Source organism: Aulonocara stuartgranti, assembly GCF_965226115.1.
Source record: "Aulonocara stuartgranti genome assembly, chromosome: 2".
NCBI lineage: Eukaryota > Metazoa > Chordata > Actinopteri > Cichliformes > Cichlidae > Aulonocara > Aulonocara stuartgranti.
In genome coordinates this window covers 9796782-9814054 of record NC_138940.1, presented here as the reverse complement: position 1 = coordinate 9814054, position 17273 = coordinate 9796782, and the positions used below count along the sequence as shown (strand labels likewise).

At 43.5% G+C, this 17273-nt stretch overlaps 2 protein-coding genes across 5 annotated transcripts; both read left to right on the top strand.

The window, feature by feature from the left end:
* Window positions 1–529: 529 nt before the first annotated feature.
* Window positions 530–7008, top strand: LOC309691106 (uncharacterized protein). 4 transcript variants are annotated; one of them, XM_082508653.1, is made up of 4 exons: window positions 530–696; window positions 2931–3018; window positions 3739–3896; window positions 4322–7008. In XM_082508653.1, the coding sequence occupies exon 4, from the start codon at window positions 5877–5879 to the stop codon at window positions 6864–6866; it is 990 nt and encodes a 329-aa protein (XP_082364779.1). In that variant the 5' UTR covers window positions 530–696; window positions 2931–3018; window positions 3739–3896; window positions 4322–5876; the 3' UTR covers window positions 6867–7008. The 4 variants fall into 4 exon arrangements, with proteins under 4 accessions (XP_082364779.1, XP_082364778.1, XP_082364780.1 ...); XM_082508652.1 differs by lacking the exons at window positions 530–696; window positions 2931–3018 and having other exon boundaries at window positions 3377–3896; window positions 4322–4379; window positions 5318–7008; XM_082508654.1 differs by lacking the exons at window positions 530–696; window positions 2931–3018 and having other exon boundaries at window positions 3377–3896; window positions 4325–7008.
* A 152-nt stretch (window positions 7009–7160) lies between these two features.
* Window positions 7161–10627, top strand: LOC309716804 (TBC1 domain family member 2A-like; the record flags this gene model as incomplete). Its single annotated transcript, XM_082550846.1, has 7 exons — window positions 7161–7199; window positions 8283–8483; window positions 8594–8781; window positions 8869–8989; window positions 9074–9259; window positions 9884–10005; window positions 10335–10627. 7 exons carry the CDS (start codon window positions 7161–7163, stop codon window positions 10534–10536), a joined length of 1059 nt encoding a protein of 352 aa, XP_082406972.1. The 3' UTR covers window positions 10537–10627.
* Between the last annotated feature and the right edge of the window lie 6646 nt (window positions 10628–17273).

Here is a 17273-nt window from a genome sequence, read left to right as displayed (position 1 = left end):
TCTGCTACAGAACTCCGCCAGTTCGAACCCCCCACGAACTCACTGCCACGGCCCTGCGCGGGGGGCGGGGAAACGCGCTCGCATTTCCTTTTTGCTTTTTCCTGCTTGAGCCAAGTCCTCCGCCCGCTCTTCATCTCTCTCATTACCCCTTATTACCTTACACTCATGCCTTTGCCTTTCACCACTTCAAAACGAAGCCTACTTCAATATTACCTTCATACGCTCTCTTTGCTTTTGGCTTTCCTCATGCTGTGTACTCACCTTTGCTAAGTACATGTGAACAGATCTTGAATAAAAAAAACAAAACAAAACACACTTTTCTTTTCTGTTTTATTGAAAGCACTTTACAGAAAGTGTAATTGTTTGTAATGAAGAAAGAAGTAGGTAGGTTTCCATGTGTAATTAGTGTGTGATAATGCTGCAGAAGAAGCTTAATGTGTACTTTGGAAAAACAATGGGGGAAAAAGCTGGCTGAAGAAGAAAAGATAAATGTCCTTTTTTTTCAAGCCTTCTCTGGCCAGCCGTTTCAGTGCCACGGCCCTCGCTTGGGGGGTGGGGAGACGTGCCCCCCAAGGAGACCTGCTAGATTGTTCAGAAGGTTGTTCTCATCCATCCAGATGGAGGATCACTAACAGGAGCGTGGAAGACTCCAGAATCCACTCTGGCTGGAATCCGGTGGATATGCAGTGTGTACAGGTACAGGACCATTTAAACGGACAGCATTTATAGAATGACTATTAAAAGTCAGCGAGTGTCAGTAATGTTAATGTGGTTATGTTAGTAATACACCGAGTGCTAATATAAGAGCTTTAAGATGCATTTGTAGATATTATTACGTGTTTTACCGTCTTTATGGTGCTAGCTTAAAGTTACGGTGTAAACGTTAGCTTATATTGGAGGAAAGCTGTTACTGGTTAAACGATGTTAGCACAGAAATATTAGCTTCTGTCATGACTGATGAAGTTACTAGTTAATAAAGTTTTCAGTAAAGTGATTAATCGCAGCCACAGGTTGACAGCAAATATCTCGATTAGCTTCAGTGCATCTGTAATAAATATGTGCAAGTTTCAGTGCTTTGTTTAAACTGTATGATACTTATACTGACCCAGGGTCAGTGTAAAATACAATCCTAGCTGTGTGAACAAAGCCACTGTAAATTTAATCCTGCATGACAAACCTCAGGATGCAGGTTAACAACAACAACAACAACAACCTTTATTTATAGAGCACATTAAAAGCCTAGGCATACCAAAGTGCTTTACAGAAAAACAATAAAATAATACAGTTAAGAGCATTAATATCAAATATAATAAGAACAGCAGACAAAGTTCACAGTAGAAAGCCACTAATAAAATGGACTGCAGCACATAGATTATAGCAGACCCAGTGCCGCATGATAGAGAACACCAAGAATGAAGGAATAGTAAAAAGTTAATGCAATAGGTCGCAGTTAACAGTCAGCATTTAACGGGTAGAAAAGGCAAGTTCAAAAAGATAAGTTTTAAGGCGTGCTTTAAAAGAAAAAATAGAATCAGACTCCCGAATGCCAATCGGGAGGCTGTTCCATAACTCAGGTGCAGCAAAGGCAAACGATCGATCGCCTCTAGATTTCAACCGAGATCTGGGCTGAACTAACAATAACTGCGAGGATGACCTTAAAGCCCTGGCAGGGACATAAGGGTTTAAAAGTTCCTTAAGATAGGTTGGTGCAGTATTATTGATAATTTTAAAAGTAAGCAGCAAAATTTTAAATTGAATACGGTATTTGATAGGCAGCCAATGCAGCTCAGCAAGAACCGGAGTAATATGGTCAAACTTCTTGGTTTTAGTTAGAATACGTGCCGCAGCATTCTGAACTGTCTGTAATCTATGTAGAAGGGTAGCATGGAGACCAGAATAGAGTGAGTTACAGTAATCTAGTCTTGATGTTACAAAAGCATGAATGAGCTTTTCTAAGTCATTATACGGGATATAGTGTCTGGCCCTGGAGATGAGACAAAGCTGATAAAAACTAGATCTGACAACAGCAGACACCTGTTTATCAAGTTTAAAGGAGCTGTCAAACAAGACACCCAGATTCCTGACAGTATCAGAGAAAGAACTAGTAAGAAAGCCAAAGGCATCTTGAAGTTTGGCGCGAAGGGCATTACTACCAAAAATCATGATTTCAGTCTTTTTTTCATTGAGAATAAGAGTATTTGCCAACAGCCATTTCTTGACCTCACTCATGCACTCACGAAAGTTATTTAAAGATAAAGCGAGATCATCATGTAACTCAAAATAAATCTGGATGTCATCCGCATAATAGTGAAAAGCAATGTGGTATTTCTCAAAGATAGCGCTTAAAGGAAGCATATACAGTGAGGTTATTATTACTCTTTCCTGCTGGCACACCTGAGAGTCAGCTAGAAACTTATAGTGACGTGGACATCATGCAAAGACTGCCAGACTCTGTAATACTGCAAATGATCAGTGACTCAGGTTAACACTAAACTTCAAACGGTACCTCTGTGTGCTGAACATCTAGGATTGAGTCAGGCTGCATTGACTGTGGGACTTTAATGTGTTAAAAGCAGGTTGAAGACGGCTCAGAAACATTTGAAGATTAAAATTTAGCATTATGGCTGCTGGTGGTTTGTAATATCTACTCAGCTGTATTTTTGTTACTAATTTATGTTTGTTGTTGTTTAACACAGATTTCAGAAGAGCAAATATGCTTAATAGTTTAACTAGATTTCATTTGTCAGTGTTTGACTGCTGAGTCACCGGAAGAACTCATTTCATTCATTCTCCATATGATGTTAATTTACAGAAATGTTTCACAGGAACTGATTTCTCCCAAAGGTTGAACTAGTGTGTTTCCATAGATTACCTCTGTATGAATGTACTTCTTAAATGAAGGCAAGTGTTTGTCCTTTTTTGTTCCTCAGGTACAGTACGTGATATCAAGGGCAGGTGGTCAACACTGGGGACAAGAAGCAGACATACTTCCAAGAGGGAGCTGCAGTGAGGTCAGAGGTCAGAATCTGAAACAGCTCAGGTTTATATTTTAGAGGTTATAAAAAATCAAAATGTATTTATAAAGAAACCTTTAAATAATAGTCATAATTATGATTATTATAAGAAATATCAAACATTTAAGTGGATTTTCTGTTACACATATTGTGTTAGCCCTGCGATAAACTGGCAGCCTGTCTTTGTCCTGTATCAGCTGGGATAGGCTTCATCCTCCCGCAACCTTGAATTGGATACATTTTATTCCAATTATGTAATCTGATCATTTACAAACTCAAGGTATCTAATCAAAATGTAAGTAATAATTATAAAATGGGAAAGCAGAAATAAGTGTGACATAAATGTAAATGTGTGAGCTGACATAGAGCTACATGCAGTCTGAAAAACCTTTGTTGTCAAGTTTGCAGGTATATCAGCACGAGACATTCTTACATAGAAGAGACATTAAAGTCTCTAACTCAGTGAAGCATTATTGGTCCCGTCTGTTTGGATAAATATAGTAAGTTGATGTATGTCCATTTATTGACACATTTTCTTAAGTGCTTATCCAGTTCAGGATCACAGTGGAGCTGCAGCTGGATATGTTCACTAAATAAACCTTACAAAAGTTAACAATAAACCTGCATCCATGTACGTTGTTGTCCACAGGATGAGAAAATCAAACTGGAACACTGTGGAACATGTTAATAAATGTTTGTGTGTTTATGCCTGTGTCTTTCACAGGAGGCGCTGGAAGGTTTCCCTAATAGTTCCTGGTGAATCAAAGCAGAACCATAAAGGTTGCTGGACTGCATGATGGCCTTACCCCTGAGCAGTCATCCTGTTAAAGGATGAACCAGTTAGAAGCTGTTTTCAAAGTAGCTGAGCAGATTTCATCTCAAGTAAGCGATTAACTGTTTGTTCATCTGTTCCGCCACTTAAAGAGCATTTAAGGACGTCTTTTGAGTGTCCAGTTGAATTAATTCTACTGGCTCTCATGGTCATTTGTTATTATAGTCATATTTTTCATGTTCGTCCAGCTATTTAGTAAATTCTATCTATTTAGTAATATCCGTCAGCTATAAAATGTAATATAAATATAAAAATATCTAAATATCTCCTGCCCTTTATGTTTTAATGATGTAAGTCTGTTATCGTGTTACATTAGCATTCCTCACATATCAATGAGATGCTGTACAGTACAATCCTACTGACACAGCAGAGGGATAACGACAGCTATTCAACATCGTTACACGACACATTCGAGCTGCATGACGCAGACAAAGTGACTAAATCATCTTTTTGTGGTTTATTGTCTTCAAACCAGCAGACAAAGCCGATGGCAGAAGATGTCGGAGAAGAACTTCAGGCCGTGGACTGAAAAGGTATTTTTTTCTTGTTATCAAAAGACATTTGGAGTGGCAGCTTCTACAACTGGTTGTGCTAAAGTAAAGCTTACAGTCTAAGAAATCACAGTGTTGATATTCAGCACAAAGAGAAAAGCTCACTTGTTTGAATTTATTTACAATCATAGTTTTATAAATTCTGACTGTAAACAGCTTTTACAGCTTTGATATTGTTTGACACTCGATATCAGGTGATAGGGTTTAATTTAAAGGTTTCTGTGTCCCAATGAGCCATTTACACTGATCAGTGTCAGTTTAACTGTAACACATTCATTATTTAGATTCAACAAAGAAATAACTGAATGTAAAAAATGGCAGCCCTCAGGCAGGTTTATAGAGATACATGCATGCATTATGAAATTTATGTATCCCAGATAATTGTTATTCATCTAGTCATGGCAGACCTACCTCTTCCTCCCAAGTTAACTGCAACCCAAAATAACTAGTGGGGCTATTTACACACTCACAACCAGTGTGGGGTAAAAAGAGCCACCAAAAAACTGTCAGCCACAGATGTGCTAGAAGAGTTAGAAGCTCTACTTATGGAGAAACTTTCTAAGTCTAACAGGGGACAGGAACTCCTGCCCAAGTAACATGATATAAGCCCACATACAGCCCAGCCATAAAGTGAACCAAGTTAAAGACAGCATGGGACCAAATGCATGTAACCAGCCTGCACCCACCTGACATTTCTTCCTCCTGAATTAAATGAATGAAGGGATGAAAGTTAAATGACTACAAACCTAAAGCCACTAGTTCCCACACTGGAGCTCCCTGACACTGTGTGTTAACTGTATTTAGCTTGTATCAACAGTTGTAACAGGCTAAGCCACCTGAGACACTGCATTGAATTTGTTCCTGTCTTACTGGTTTCAGCTGACTGGTTTCAACTCAGATATTCTGCTTTTTCCTTTCAGTAGATCAAAGCAGCTCGTGCTCCTTCTGCTTCCAATTTAGAAGAAGAAGAAGAAGGCGAAGGCTTCAGCGAAGTGGCGTTCATGGTCTCAGTGAACAGTCACGGTCACACACTGCATGTGGTTTTAAAAGCAACATGTCTGTTCACCACAACAATGGAGATGTGTAATATTAGTGCAGCTATGGTTTGTTCTTGAACATCAGTTCTGTTTTCTACTTTGATCACTCAGACCAAAAAAGTGTTGTTTTCAGATTCTTTCTTTTAAATCTATAAAGCACCTGTTCATTTTTTTTATTACAATTAGTTTCACATAAATGTTAGTGTTTCCTTTTATGATCTTTTAATGCTTACACTACACTGTACATGAAATCAAACCTAATAATGAGGCAGATAACATTCCTGTTACGATCCAGACTAGTGGTCTTACTGGGGCCGGTGAACAGGACTGTAAGCTTGCCATTGTGCCAGTTAAAGTAAAATCAAAGAGAGGTCAAAGAATAGTGGAAACGTATGCCTTTCTGGACCAAGGGAGTTCAGCATCCTTTTGTACAGTGGGTCTTATGGACAAGCTGAATATTGCTGGGAGGAGGACAAAGATTCTCCTGCGCACCATGGGACAGGAGAAAGTGGTGGACAGTTTCATTGTACCTGAACTTGAAGTTGCTGGATTGGACAGTGACATGTACTGTGATATGCCTAACCTCTTCACTCAGCATAAAATGCCTGTAGATATTGGTAACATCCCAAATCAACAGGACCTGGTTGACTGGCCACATTTGAAGCATGTTCATTTGCCAGAAATTAAGGCCAATGTTGAGCTTTTGATTGGCATGAATATGCCCAGAGCTCTAGAACCTTTGGAGGTCATCCGGAGTGTAGGTGATGGACCCTTTGCCATTAGGACTGTGCTCGGCTGGACTGTGAATGGGCCACTTAATCGAGAATGCTGTGGAAGGCCAGGATGTTTGGCAACAGTTACCGCCAACAGAGTTTCTGCTGTCACACTGGACAAGCTATGGAAACAGCAGTTCAAGATGGATTTTCCTGAGAGCAGCAATGATGAACAGATGGGGCTGTCAAAGGAAGACTTGAAGTTCCTGGAATTGGCCAGCAAGATGGTGACTTTGGGGGATTGGCACTACAGCATTGCCCTGCCACTAAAAGACCGAGACATAAGAATGCCTGACAACTGTGCAATTGAGCAACGAGCCTTAGGTTTGAAGAAAAGGTTCATCAGAGATAAAGACTTTCATAAAGACTACACTGCCTTCATGACAGATCTTATATCTAGAGGATATGCAAAGAGAGTCCCAGTCACAGAATTAGAGCGCCAGAAATGGGGAAGGATTAAACGTAACTTTGTTCCTGGAGATGTGGTCCTTATAGTGGATGATTCTGCACCTCGTGGTTCTTGGCTCATTGGGAGAGTCACCGGAGCTGCACCAGATGAAAGGGGGCTTGTGCGTCAGGTCTGGATTAAGACCCCAACCAGCCATGTGTGCAGACCCATCACAAAGATATGCCTTCTTCAGGAGGCCTCTGACCCATGACTATGACATTTTTGACACAGTGTGACATAACTAACTTTGAATTGACTTTAATGTTATGAGATGTACATCAGACTGACTATATTTAGGCTAAGTGCTGGTAACCTCTGGCCTATGACTGACTGACCATGTGCAGACAGAAGAAAAGAAGACAAGACATGAGAAAATAACTTTGGTGGACTTTTGAGTATGTTATGTTGTCTCACTGGGTGTCTGTGATATGATGAAGTGTGTGTTGTGAGTTATGGTGTTGGATGTGTAATTATTACTGTAAAAATGTAATAATTAGGGGCCGGAATGTTGTGGATAGGCGTAGCTTTGGGTCACGTGGTGTCAGTAATAGTGATTGCTATATCACCTGTTCACGGCCCGAGGGAAATTTTGTGAATGAGTGGGTGATGGGGGAAGTCGACTTTTGCTGACCGCTCAAGCGTCCCAAGGCGTTCCCAGGCCAGCCGAGAGATATAATCTCTCCAGCGTGTCCTGGGTCTGCCCCGGGGCCTGCTCCCGGTGGGACATGCCTGGAACACCTCACCCAGGAGGCGCCCAGGGGGCATCCTTGTCAGATGCCCGAACCACCTCAGCTGGCTCCTTTCGATGTGGAGCAGCAGCTGCTCTACTCTGAGCCCCTCCCGGACGGCCGAACTTCTCACCCTATCTCTAAGGGAGAGGCCAGCCACCCTTCGGAGGAAGCTCATTTCTGCCGCTTGTATACGCGATCTCGTTCTTTCGGTCACTACCCACAGCTCGTGGCCATAGGTGAGGGTAGGGATTGTAACATTGTAAACATAATACAATTTTACATTATGTTACTGTCAGAGTCGGACGGTGCCCCGACCGGTCGACCTGTGTGTGTGTGTTTTTTTGTTCTCCTCTCTCGCTCCGCTTTTTCTCCGCTGCGATTGTTACGCGGTCGCGTAGCAACGGGAGACCTCCGACCCGTAAGTGCTGCCGCTCTGAGCTGCCTACTAAGCCTGGACGCAATCGAGACGGAGAGACGGAAGGGGACACTTCACTGATTCTAGGGAGTTTTGTGGACACACAAGGGGAGACGGGGAGAGGAGCACTGAAGGGACTTGCACTGTGGATAACTGTGGATTGATTTTGGCTTCACTGTAAATAAAGACACTGTTCAACTTAAACGAGAAGTCCGCGTCTAGGTTCGCTAACTCACCACCCTTAACAGCTACAATTTAACATCATGTAAAATTGTAACATCATGTTTACAATGTTACAATTTGTAAATTGTAACATTGTAAACATAATGTTACAATTTTATATGATGTTAAACTGTAACATAATGTAAAATTGTAACATTATGTTTACAATGTTACAATTTTACATTATGTTAAATTGTAACATAATGCTTAACAGATAATGGTTATCCTCTTTTTATATCATACATCATTGTCTCTGTAGGAGGGTCTGGAGCACCCCCTGCTGAGCCGCTGGGCTCAGTACCTTGCAGGCAGGTCCGACGATGACTTCATCATCTCACCTGAGCTCAAAATTCTGGTGCGTGAAGGCGTCCCTCGGGAGTATCGGCAGAGAGTGTGGCGCTGTTTGGTCCGAGCCAGAACTTTGACAAGCCAAGAGTGCCACATGCAACGCTATCAGCAGGTACAGCTGTAGAGAGAGAGAGTGCTTTATCCGCACCTGAGCACAGGTGGCTCCTCCTTCTTCCTGTTGGGAATGCTGGCGAGCACTCAGTAATCCTGTTCTGTTTCCAGCTGTGTGAGAAGAGTCGGACAGCTCCTAATCCTGCCTCCAGGCAGGTCCAGCTGGACCTTCACCGAACCCTGACGACCAATCAGCACTTCTCCTCGCCGTCCAGCCCCGCCCTCCAGCAGCTCCGCCGCATCCTTCTGGCCTTCTCCGGGCATAACCCTGCCATTGGCTACTGCCAGGTACTCAACAGGTCAGAACAAAAGTATAAATTTTATATCTGAGTTCTTATGTGGACCCGCCTTCCAGGCAGAACCTCACCTTCCATCAATGTCCACAGGTTAGCGGCCCTCGCTCTGCTGGTCCTCCAAAGTGACGAAGACGCCTTCTGGTGTCTGGTGGCAGTGGTGGAAGCCATCATGCCTCAGGACTACTACACCAAGAATCTGGTGGCCTCTCAGGTCAGCAGACACACTCACCTGCTTGCCTGCTGTGATCTGTTTTAGTGATCAGTGAGGCTGATCTCTGTGAGTCTTTGTGCTCAGGCGGACCAGCGCGTGCTGAAGGACTTCATGGCGGAGAAGCTTCCTCGCCTGGCATCTCACTTTGAGGATCACAACATTGACGTCTCTCTGGTCACCTTCAACTGGTTCCTGGTGGTTTTTGTGGAGAGTCTGCCCAGCGACATCCTGATGCCTCTGTGGGACGCCTTCCTGTATGAGGGTACCAAGGTACCATACACCCGAACACACCATGACAGAAATGCAGACAACACTTGAATGCACCACAGTAGTGTCCATGGAAACAAAAATGATTTTGTTTTCACCTTTAGATGTCTTTATTTACATTTTAGGAGTAATAAGACATTGTTTACTAAGCATGGGGAACTGTCATGTGACATGAAATAGGAGTGGGAAAGCAGATCATTCTAGTAACGACCTCACAGTCTACCACAAGCAGCGTAAATCCAGACGATGAGCGGGACAATGGCTTTGGGCTTGTTTCTGCAATGTGACAAATGCAGCACAGCTTTTACATCGTTTGTCTCAGGAAATAAAATCACAGTTCAGACACAGAAATATATACCACACAGGGATAAATGCTGACAACAGCTTCAGCCACGTAGATCCAACCCAAAAGTTTAATTTAAACTTAAAGCTCAACTACCAAGTAAGTTAATATTATCTGGCAACTGAGGAACCAAGTGGCTTATTGGAAATCGATCAGAGCTGTAATGAGTAAAGGGCCCAACTGCACCACAACTGAAAGAGTAATTTTATGACTCACCTCCTCAAAGTTTCCAATTAATTGTGTGGCGTGAGTGTCCTGTTATGAAATGCGTGTCTGTGCTGCAGGTGATCTTCAGATACACTCTGGCTCTGTTCAAATACAAAGAGGACGACATCCTGAAGATTCACGACAGCGTGGAGATCTACCAGTACCTACGCTTCTTCACAAAGACCGTCTCCAATGCCAGGTACGCACTCGCCTCCACCCGCCTTAATCTACGAGCTGTTACACTCTCAGAAGTGTAGCGGATGTAGCTGTTGAATCTTTGAGCTTCAAACCCTTTTTACTGAAATTTTGTGAGAAGTTTAAATTTCCCTGATCACAGTAACAACGATTTAAAGATTTTTAAGTATCTGCAGCTCTCGGATACATGTGGTCCAGTTAGTCCAGTATTTCCTGCTCAAACTGCAGTACCTGAAGTATCAAGCAGCATAAAACAGAAACACTCAAGCTGATCAGTTTCCAGTTCCTCTGTGTTGGTGATCGAGTCCTTTCCACCTGCGTGTGTCCATGCAGGAAGCTGACCAGCATCGCCTTCAACGACATGAACCCATTCCCCAGCCGGCTGCTGAGGAACCGGCGAGTGCTCCACCTGGAGCGCCTGCAGGCGGAGCTGCGTGAGCTGGAGGAGCAGCACAAGGAGTTCATCACCGAGAGCGTCGTACGGAAAGACAAAGAGCTCGACGTCATGGTGAGCGAGGACGACGAGGACCTCTGATCACACGGGACGCTTCAGCTGCTCACTTCGAGACGACGATGAGTTTTCCATGAGTTCAAGAGAATTTTACTAAACCGGCTGTTAACTGGTTTCCTTCACACTAAACACAGGATTGTATCAGGTTCACCATCTCTACTAACACTACAAGGAAACAGACGCATACAGATTTAACTGCATCACATCTCTGAAACAAGCTTGCAGTAAACAAATGTGTACTGTGTTCACGTGTGTAATAAGTCAGGCTGCAGAAATGTGCAGATGTATTTCAGTGAATTCATTTGGATTAATATGTGATAGCTTATTTATTTCATTGCATCTTTTGCTTTATACCTAAAAATGCGTGACATTTCTAAATGTAGTCACATCCCTATGAAACATGGTTGATTATCAGCTGTAGTCACAGCTGGTGATAAAGTAATTAAATGTCCAGCTATTCAAAAATAGGGCATTCTGCACAATGAGTACTTTTTGGTACTTGAAGTATATTTTGATGCTGATGCTTCAGGGCATTGTGCTGCATTGTCGAAGCTCTCTGGGCTTCCGGTTAGAACGACCTCACAGTGTTTTATTTTGATCTGGTGTAAAGTGCATTGTGCAGAAATGACAGCATGATAGTCACATGATAAAACTGACTTTTCTTTTTTTTTTTAAATTTTACTGGGTGTGCATCTTGTTCAAATGTCTTTTTCAGCATTTGTACATAAATATTCTGTATATAAATATTTGATTTTCATTTATTTTACAGAGTCCTTTATTTTGTTTCACAAATATGACATTCATGTCAAATGACATCTGCAGACTTTATAATGACCAGCAGGGGGCAGTGTATTGCAGTCTATGAGAACATTTACTGAGACCTGTTTCATGCACTAGTTTCATGTCTCATTGAATCCAACATGATGTTGATTTTGTAAATTAAGGTCACATCTTCATCACATCTAATTTCAAAACACTGATCAATTTTTAAAAAAAATGAATTCCATACCAATTGCAGGAATAAAATAGGAATAAATAACAAACGAGAAATACATACAAAACAAGAGAAAGGCACACATGAGAGAACAGGTCACATGACAGCACAGCATTATCTACCCACAATTTGAACTAAATAACAGATAGCACAGGCAATGAAAACAAACGGAAATCAGAATAAATTTAAAAACGTTTATTGATGTTAACTTGAAGTGCTGAATTAGCCCTGTTGTCAGTTCAAATCACTTCAATCTATAGCGCACTTTAAGGTCTTTAGACCTTAAAAAGTAATACACTGCAAGGTAAGCTTGCAGCATCTTACTTTAAGGTCAACTGTGAAACTTTGTGGAAAGCCTGAGACAAGTTGATGAGTCAGTGAAGCGCACTTCCTTCTGATGACGGCTATACTGAGGTGAGTTTTTAAGCATATCCTGAACTTTATTCATTATTAGACTTCTGACACCTGGCAAATAAACTCTCACGCGATATGAGAACATAACAGCAAAAAGCCAGTAGCTGGTACATGAATGGATAAAAATTGGATCCCTCTTAGATTGAATTGGTTGCCCTCTTATATTACGTTGTTTTGAACCTAACCGCATCCACTGAATTAATGCAGTTTTCAGGACAGTAAAAACAGAGAACTCTGATATACACAATTTCTGATTGCTGATAGTGTTTCTTAATGCAAAATGGGCTTCCATTTAAAATGCAATTGCTTTATGTTCGATCTTTAGCGAAGAAGGGTCATTTTTGATTCTGTGGACAAGGGATGCAAATGGAATGTGAAGGCAACAGGTAGTAGGGTGAATTAGGGTTTCGTGTGGTCTTCGGTGCATGAATTTTATTGCCACTTTATTTCAACTTTTTATTAATGTACTCAAAAGAAAAACAAGAACCACAAAGGAGATTCTTGTGATTCTTGTTTGTGCTATCTGTTTGTGAAAGAAAGCACATTTTACCACATCATACTGTGTTTGCTGCCATTTATTTTACTCGTCCTGCCTGAGTGTCTGGGCTGCGTTTGTCTGTGCACCTTTGTTCTGGCCTTCTGCTGATGGGTTTCACATGCTGGGCTTTCCCTCTTGGTCCACACCCAGCAGCCTGCTGCTGACCACACACAGCCTACAAACTGATCCATCCATGCATCCATCCATGCATGCATGGCCTGGTTATTGTTGAGTTATCACCTCCAGCTCCTTGCTCATAACCAGGTAGATACTGGGCTGGGCCTGATCTCTGAGCTCAATAACAATGACAAAAATGCCAAACACTTTACTCTTCATGGTAAAAAATGTTTATAATACAGTAAAAACTGGATGTAGCCAAAATCAGTGTTTTATATACAGTGTAAGTGAACAACATTGCTACACTGCTGGTGTTTGATTGATAGAGGCTTTCTTTATAAGAACTATGATATCATTTCTTTTGCTGATTAACAGTTTTTATATAATTTTTATATCATATATAGCTTTCAAGAAGCCAAAGATCACTGGACGAAAAGACTACAGACCTGTGGCTCTGACATCTGGTCAGGAAGTCTTTTGAGCGCCTGGTTCTCTCCTATCTTAAGACCCTCACGGCCCCCCTCCTGGACCCCCTGCAGTTTGCATACAGAGCCAACAGGTCTGTAGACGATGCCATCAACATGGCCCTACACTTTGTCCTGCAGAATCTATGCTAGGATCCTGTTTGTGGACTTCAGCTCTACCTTCAACACCATCCTTTCAGACCTTCTTCAAGGATTGCTTTCCCAGATGAATGTGCCTGATCCCATCTGCCGGTGGATCACTGACTTCCTGACGGACAGGAAGCAACCAGTGAGGCTGGGGAAGAATGTCTTGGACTCCCGGACCATCAGCACGAGCTCCCCTCAGGGCTGTGTTCTTTCTTCTATGCCCTTCTCCCTGTACACCAACTGCCGCACCTCCAACCACCAGTCTGTCAAATTAATTAAGCTTGCAGATGAACAAAGTTGTAGTTTTTGTATTTTTAAATATTAAGATACGATAAGATAAGATAAGATAAGATAAGATAAGATAACCTTTATTAGTCCCACACGTGGGAAATTTGTTTTGTCACAGCAGGAAGTGGACAGTGCAAAAGTTATGAGGCAAAAATTAGAATACAATAAGAATAAATACAGTACACAACTGTACAGAATAGAATAAAATAAAATACTATATACAGTAGAATAAAATAAAATAAATATACAATAAGATAAAAATAGAATACAAATACAAATACTATATACAACTGAGTAAAAATACAACGATGACAGAAAGGATTATTGCACTTAGTATTATTGCATATGTATGGATGTGTGTGCTTGATCAGTTAAAGTCTTTATTATGGAGTCTGACAGCAGTGGGGAGGAAAGACCTGCGAAATCTCTCCGTCCCACACCGTGGGTGCCGCAGTCTCCCACTGAAGGAGCTGCTCAGTGCTGTCACAGTCTGCTGCATGGGGTGGGAGATGTTGTCCATCAGGGATGACAGCTTAGCCGCCGTTCTCCTGTCACTCACCACCTCCACTGGGTCCAGAGGGCATCCTAGAACAGAGCTGGCCCTTCGGATCACCCTGTTCAGTCTCTTCCTGTCCCCAGCAGAGATGCTGCCGCCCCAGCAGACCACACCATAAAAGATAGCAGAAGCCACAACAGAGTCATAGAATTTCTTCAGGAGTGGGCCCTCCACTCCAAACGACCTGAGTCTCCGCAGCAGGTACAGCCTGCTCTGCCCTTTCCTGTAGAGGGCGTCTGAGTTATGAGTCCAGTCCAGTCTATTGTTCAGATGAACACCAAGGTACCTGTAGCTGTCCACAGCCTCAATGTCCATACCTTGGATGTTCAGTGGTTGCAGTGGAGAATGCTTGTGCCTGCGGAAGTCTACCACCAGTTCCTTGGTTTTACTGGCGTTGATCTGGAGGTAGTTCAGCTGGCACCAGTCCACAAAGTCTTGGGTCAGACCTCTGTACTCCTTGTCGTCCCCATCAGTGATGAGGCCGACTATTGCAGAGTCATCAGAGAACTTCTGCAGGAAGCACTGGGTGGAATTGTGGGAGAAGTCTGCAGTGTAGATGGTGAAGAGGAACGGAGCCAGAACCGTTCCCTGTGGGGCCCCCGTACTGCAGACGACCCTGTCCGACACACAGCCCTGAGTCCTCACATACTGTGGTCGGTCGGTGAGGTAGTCCAGGATCCAGGTAGTGAGGTGATGGTCCACTCCAGAGTTCACCAGCTTGTCCTTTAGAACCGAGGGAAGAATGGTGTTGAAGGCACTGGAGAAATCAAAGAACATGATTCTCACAGTGCTTCCAGCGGTCTCCAGGTGAGCGAGGGAACGATGTAGGAGGTGAATGACGGCATCATCCGCTCCAATGCCAGGCTGGTAGGCAAACTGAAGTGGGTCCAGTGATGAGCTTATTAGGCGCCGAAGCTGAGCCAGGACCAACCGCTCCAGGGTCTTCATCAGGTGGGATGTCAGAGCCACCGGCCTGTAGCTGTTGAGGTCCTTGGGGCGTGAAGTCTTTGGCACTGGTACAACACAGGAGGTTTTCCAGAGCTGTGGAACTCTTCCCAACCTCAGGCTCAGGTTGAAGAGGTGCTCCATCACCCCACACAGTTGGTCCGCGCAGGACCTGACGACCCTCGAGCTGATGCCATCTGGACCCGCTGCCTTCTTGCCATTAATCCTCCTCAGTTCCCTCCTAACCTGGGTGGTTGAGAGAGACAGGCTGGAGCCTTGTGTTGAGTGTGTATTGGATGCTGTTGTTGGGGGTGGGGGGGAGTGAGCAGGGTGAATAGAGGAGGTGTGAAGTGTCTGAGGTGGAACAGCAGCAGTGGGGGTGGGTGAGTCTGCAGCCGATGTTGCAGACTGCCTCATGGCTGAGTCAAATCTGTTGAAGAAATGATTCAGTTCATTTGCCCATCTCACATCCCTCCCAGGCAGAGAGTTCTGCTGTTTGTGGCCCGAGATGGTTCTGAGGCCTCTCCAGACTTCACCAACGTTGTTTTGTTGAAGCTGGTTCTCCATCTTCTGCCTGTAGCTCTCCTTCCCATTCCTTATCAGTCCCCTCAGCTCTCTCTGCACCCTTTTCAACTCCTCTTTGTCTCTGGATTTGAAGGCCCTCCTCTTCTGCTTGAGGACAGCTTTAATTTCTGGGGTAATCCAAGGTTTGTTGTTGGAGAAACACCGTACAGTCCTGGTAGGTACAGTGTTATCCACACAGAAGTTTATATAGTCAGTAATGCATGTAGTAAGGCTGTCGATGTCCTCACCGTGGTCATCACAAATCACCTCCCACACAGTCGACTCAAAACAATCCTTAAGAGCCTCCTCGCTCTCCTCTGACCATCTCTGTACTGTGCGGGTGGCTGGTGGCTCCCTGCGCACTAAGGGCTCATACACAGGGACAAGGTGCACCAGGTTGTGATCAGATCTGCCCAGGGGAGGGAGAGGTGATGAACTGTATGCCTCTTCTGCATTGGCATACAGTAAGTCCAGTGTTTTATTGACTCTGGTTGGGCAGGTCACATACTGGGTGAAGGTGGGCAGTGTGGAGTCCAGTGAGGCATGATTGAAGTCCCCTGATATTATGAGAAGGGCTCTCGGTGATTGTGTTTGCAGTCTGCTGACCACAGAGTGGAGAGAGTCACAGGCTGCATCCGCGTTGGCCGAGGGGGGGACATACGCTGTTATCGCGATAACATGCGAGAACTCCCGGGGCAGGTAGTACAGACGCATGCTAACGGCTAACAGCTCAATGTCTCTGCTGCAGAGTTGCTCTTTTACAGTGATGTGCCCAGGGTTACACCATCTGTCGTTCACAAAAACTGCCAGTCCCCCTCCTTTCCTCTTACCGCTGTCTCTGGTCCTGTCCGCTCGCAGCAGCTGGAATCCCGGTAGTGTCACGCTCGTGTCCGGAGTTAGCGATGTTAGCCACGACTCCGTTAGCGCAATTTAATTGAGACATTATTTATATTATTTCACTTTCAATGTGAAAAATTCTGTAAAAACGTTGAAAATAATGCTCACCCCTGTTCGCTGCAATGTAAAATAGTACAACTGCTGTCAGCCTTCATTAAGTTGCATCATTTAAACATTTGCATATTTTTATTCAACTTCTGCAGGATGCTTTGATGAAAGACTCCCTTTTCCCAAGTAGAGGCTTTACTAGAGGTCACAGGAACAGCGCTGCTGTTTTGGATGCGGAAAAATGTTGTCTTTCACTCTACCTGAGCTCAGTGTCCCAGTAAGGGCTCCGCCTCATTGTCGCTGACGCTGAAATGTTTGTGTGGGTTGCCATGACAACACCAGAAGTGCATCTGAGATCGTGTCCAAATTCATGGGCTGCATCCTCCTGAGGACTCGGTGTTCTGACAAAACGTCTTACTTTGGCAAAACGTCCTACCGTAAGTAGTTCATGCGTTCTCGGCGGCTCTAGTGACCCTCGAACTCTCGGCTAGCTATCGAGGTGGTGGATAACATACGTCTCCCCCACAAGAGCACGAACCTACAACTTTTCTACTACTGGTTTTACAAGGCGTACACGGTAAAAACATTATGCTGTTATTTGTTAAGCACTTGTGCACCTTGTGAAAAGAAATAAGTGGCTGAGATGGATGTCATATGTGCTATTGATATTATTTTACTCGTTTCTAGTTTTCACGGTGCTCCATGATTGTGAGAGGAATAAAAAAGAATTGTGGACATCAGTACGAAGCATGGATTCTTTTGACCAGAGTAGATACACTGGTCCCTTGA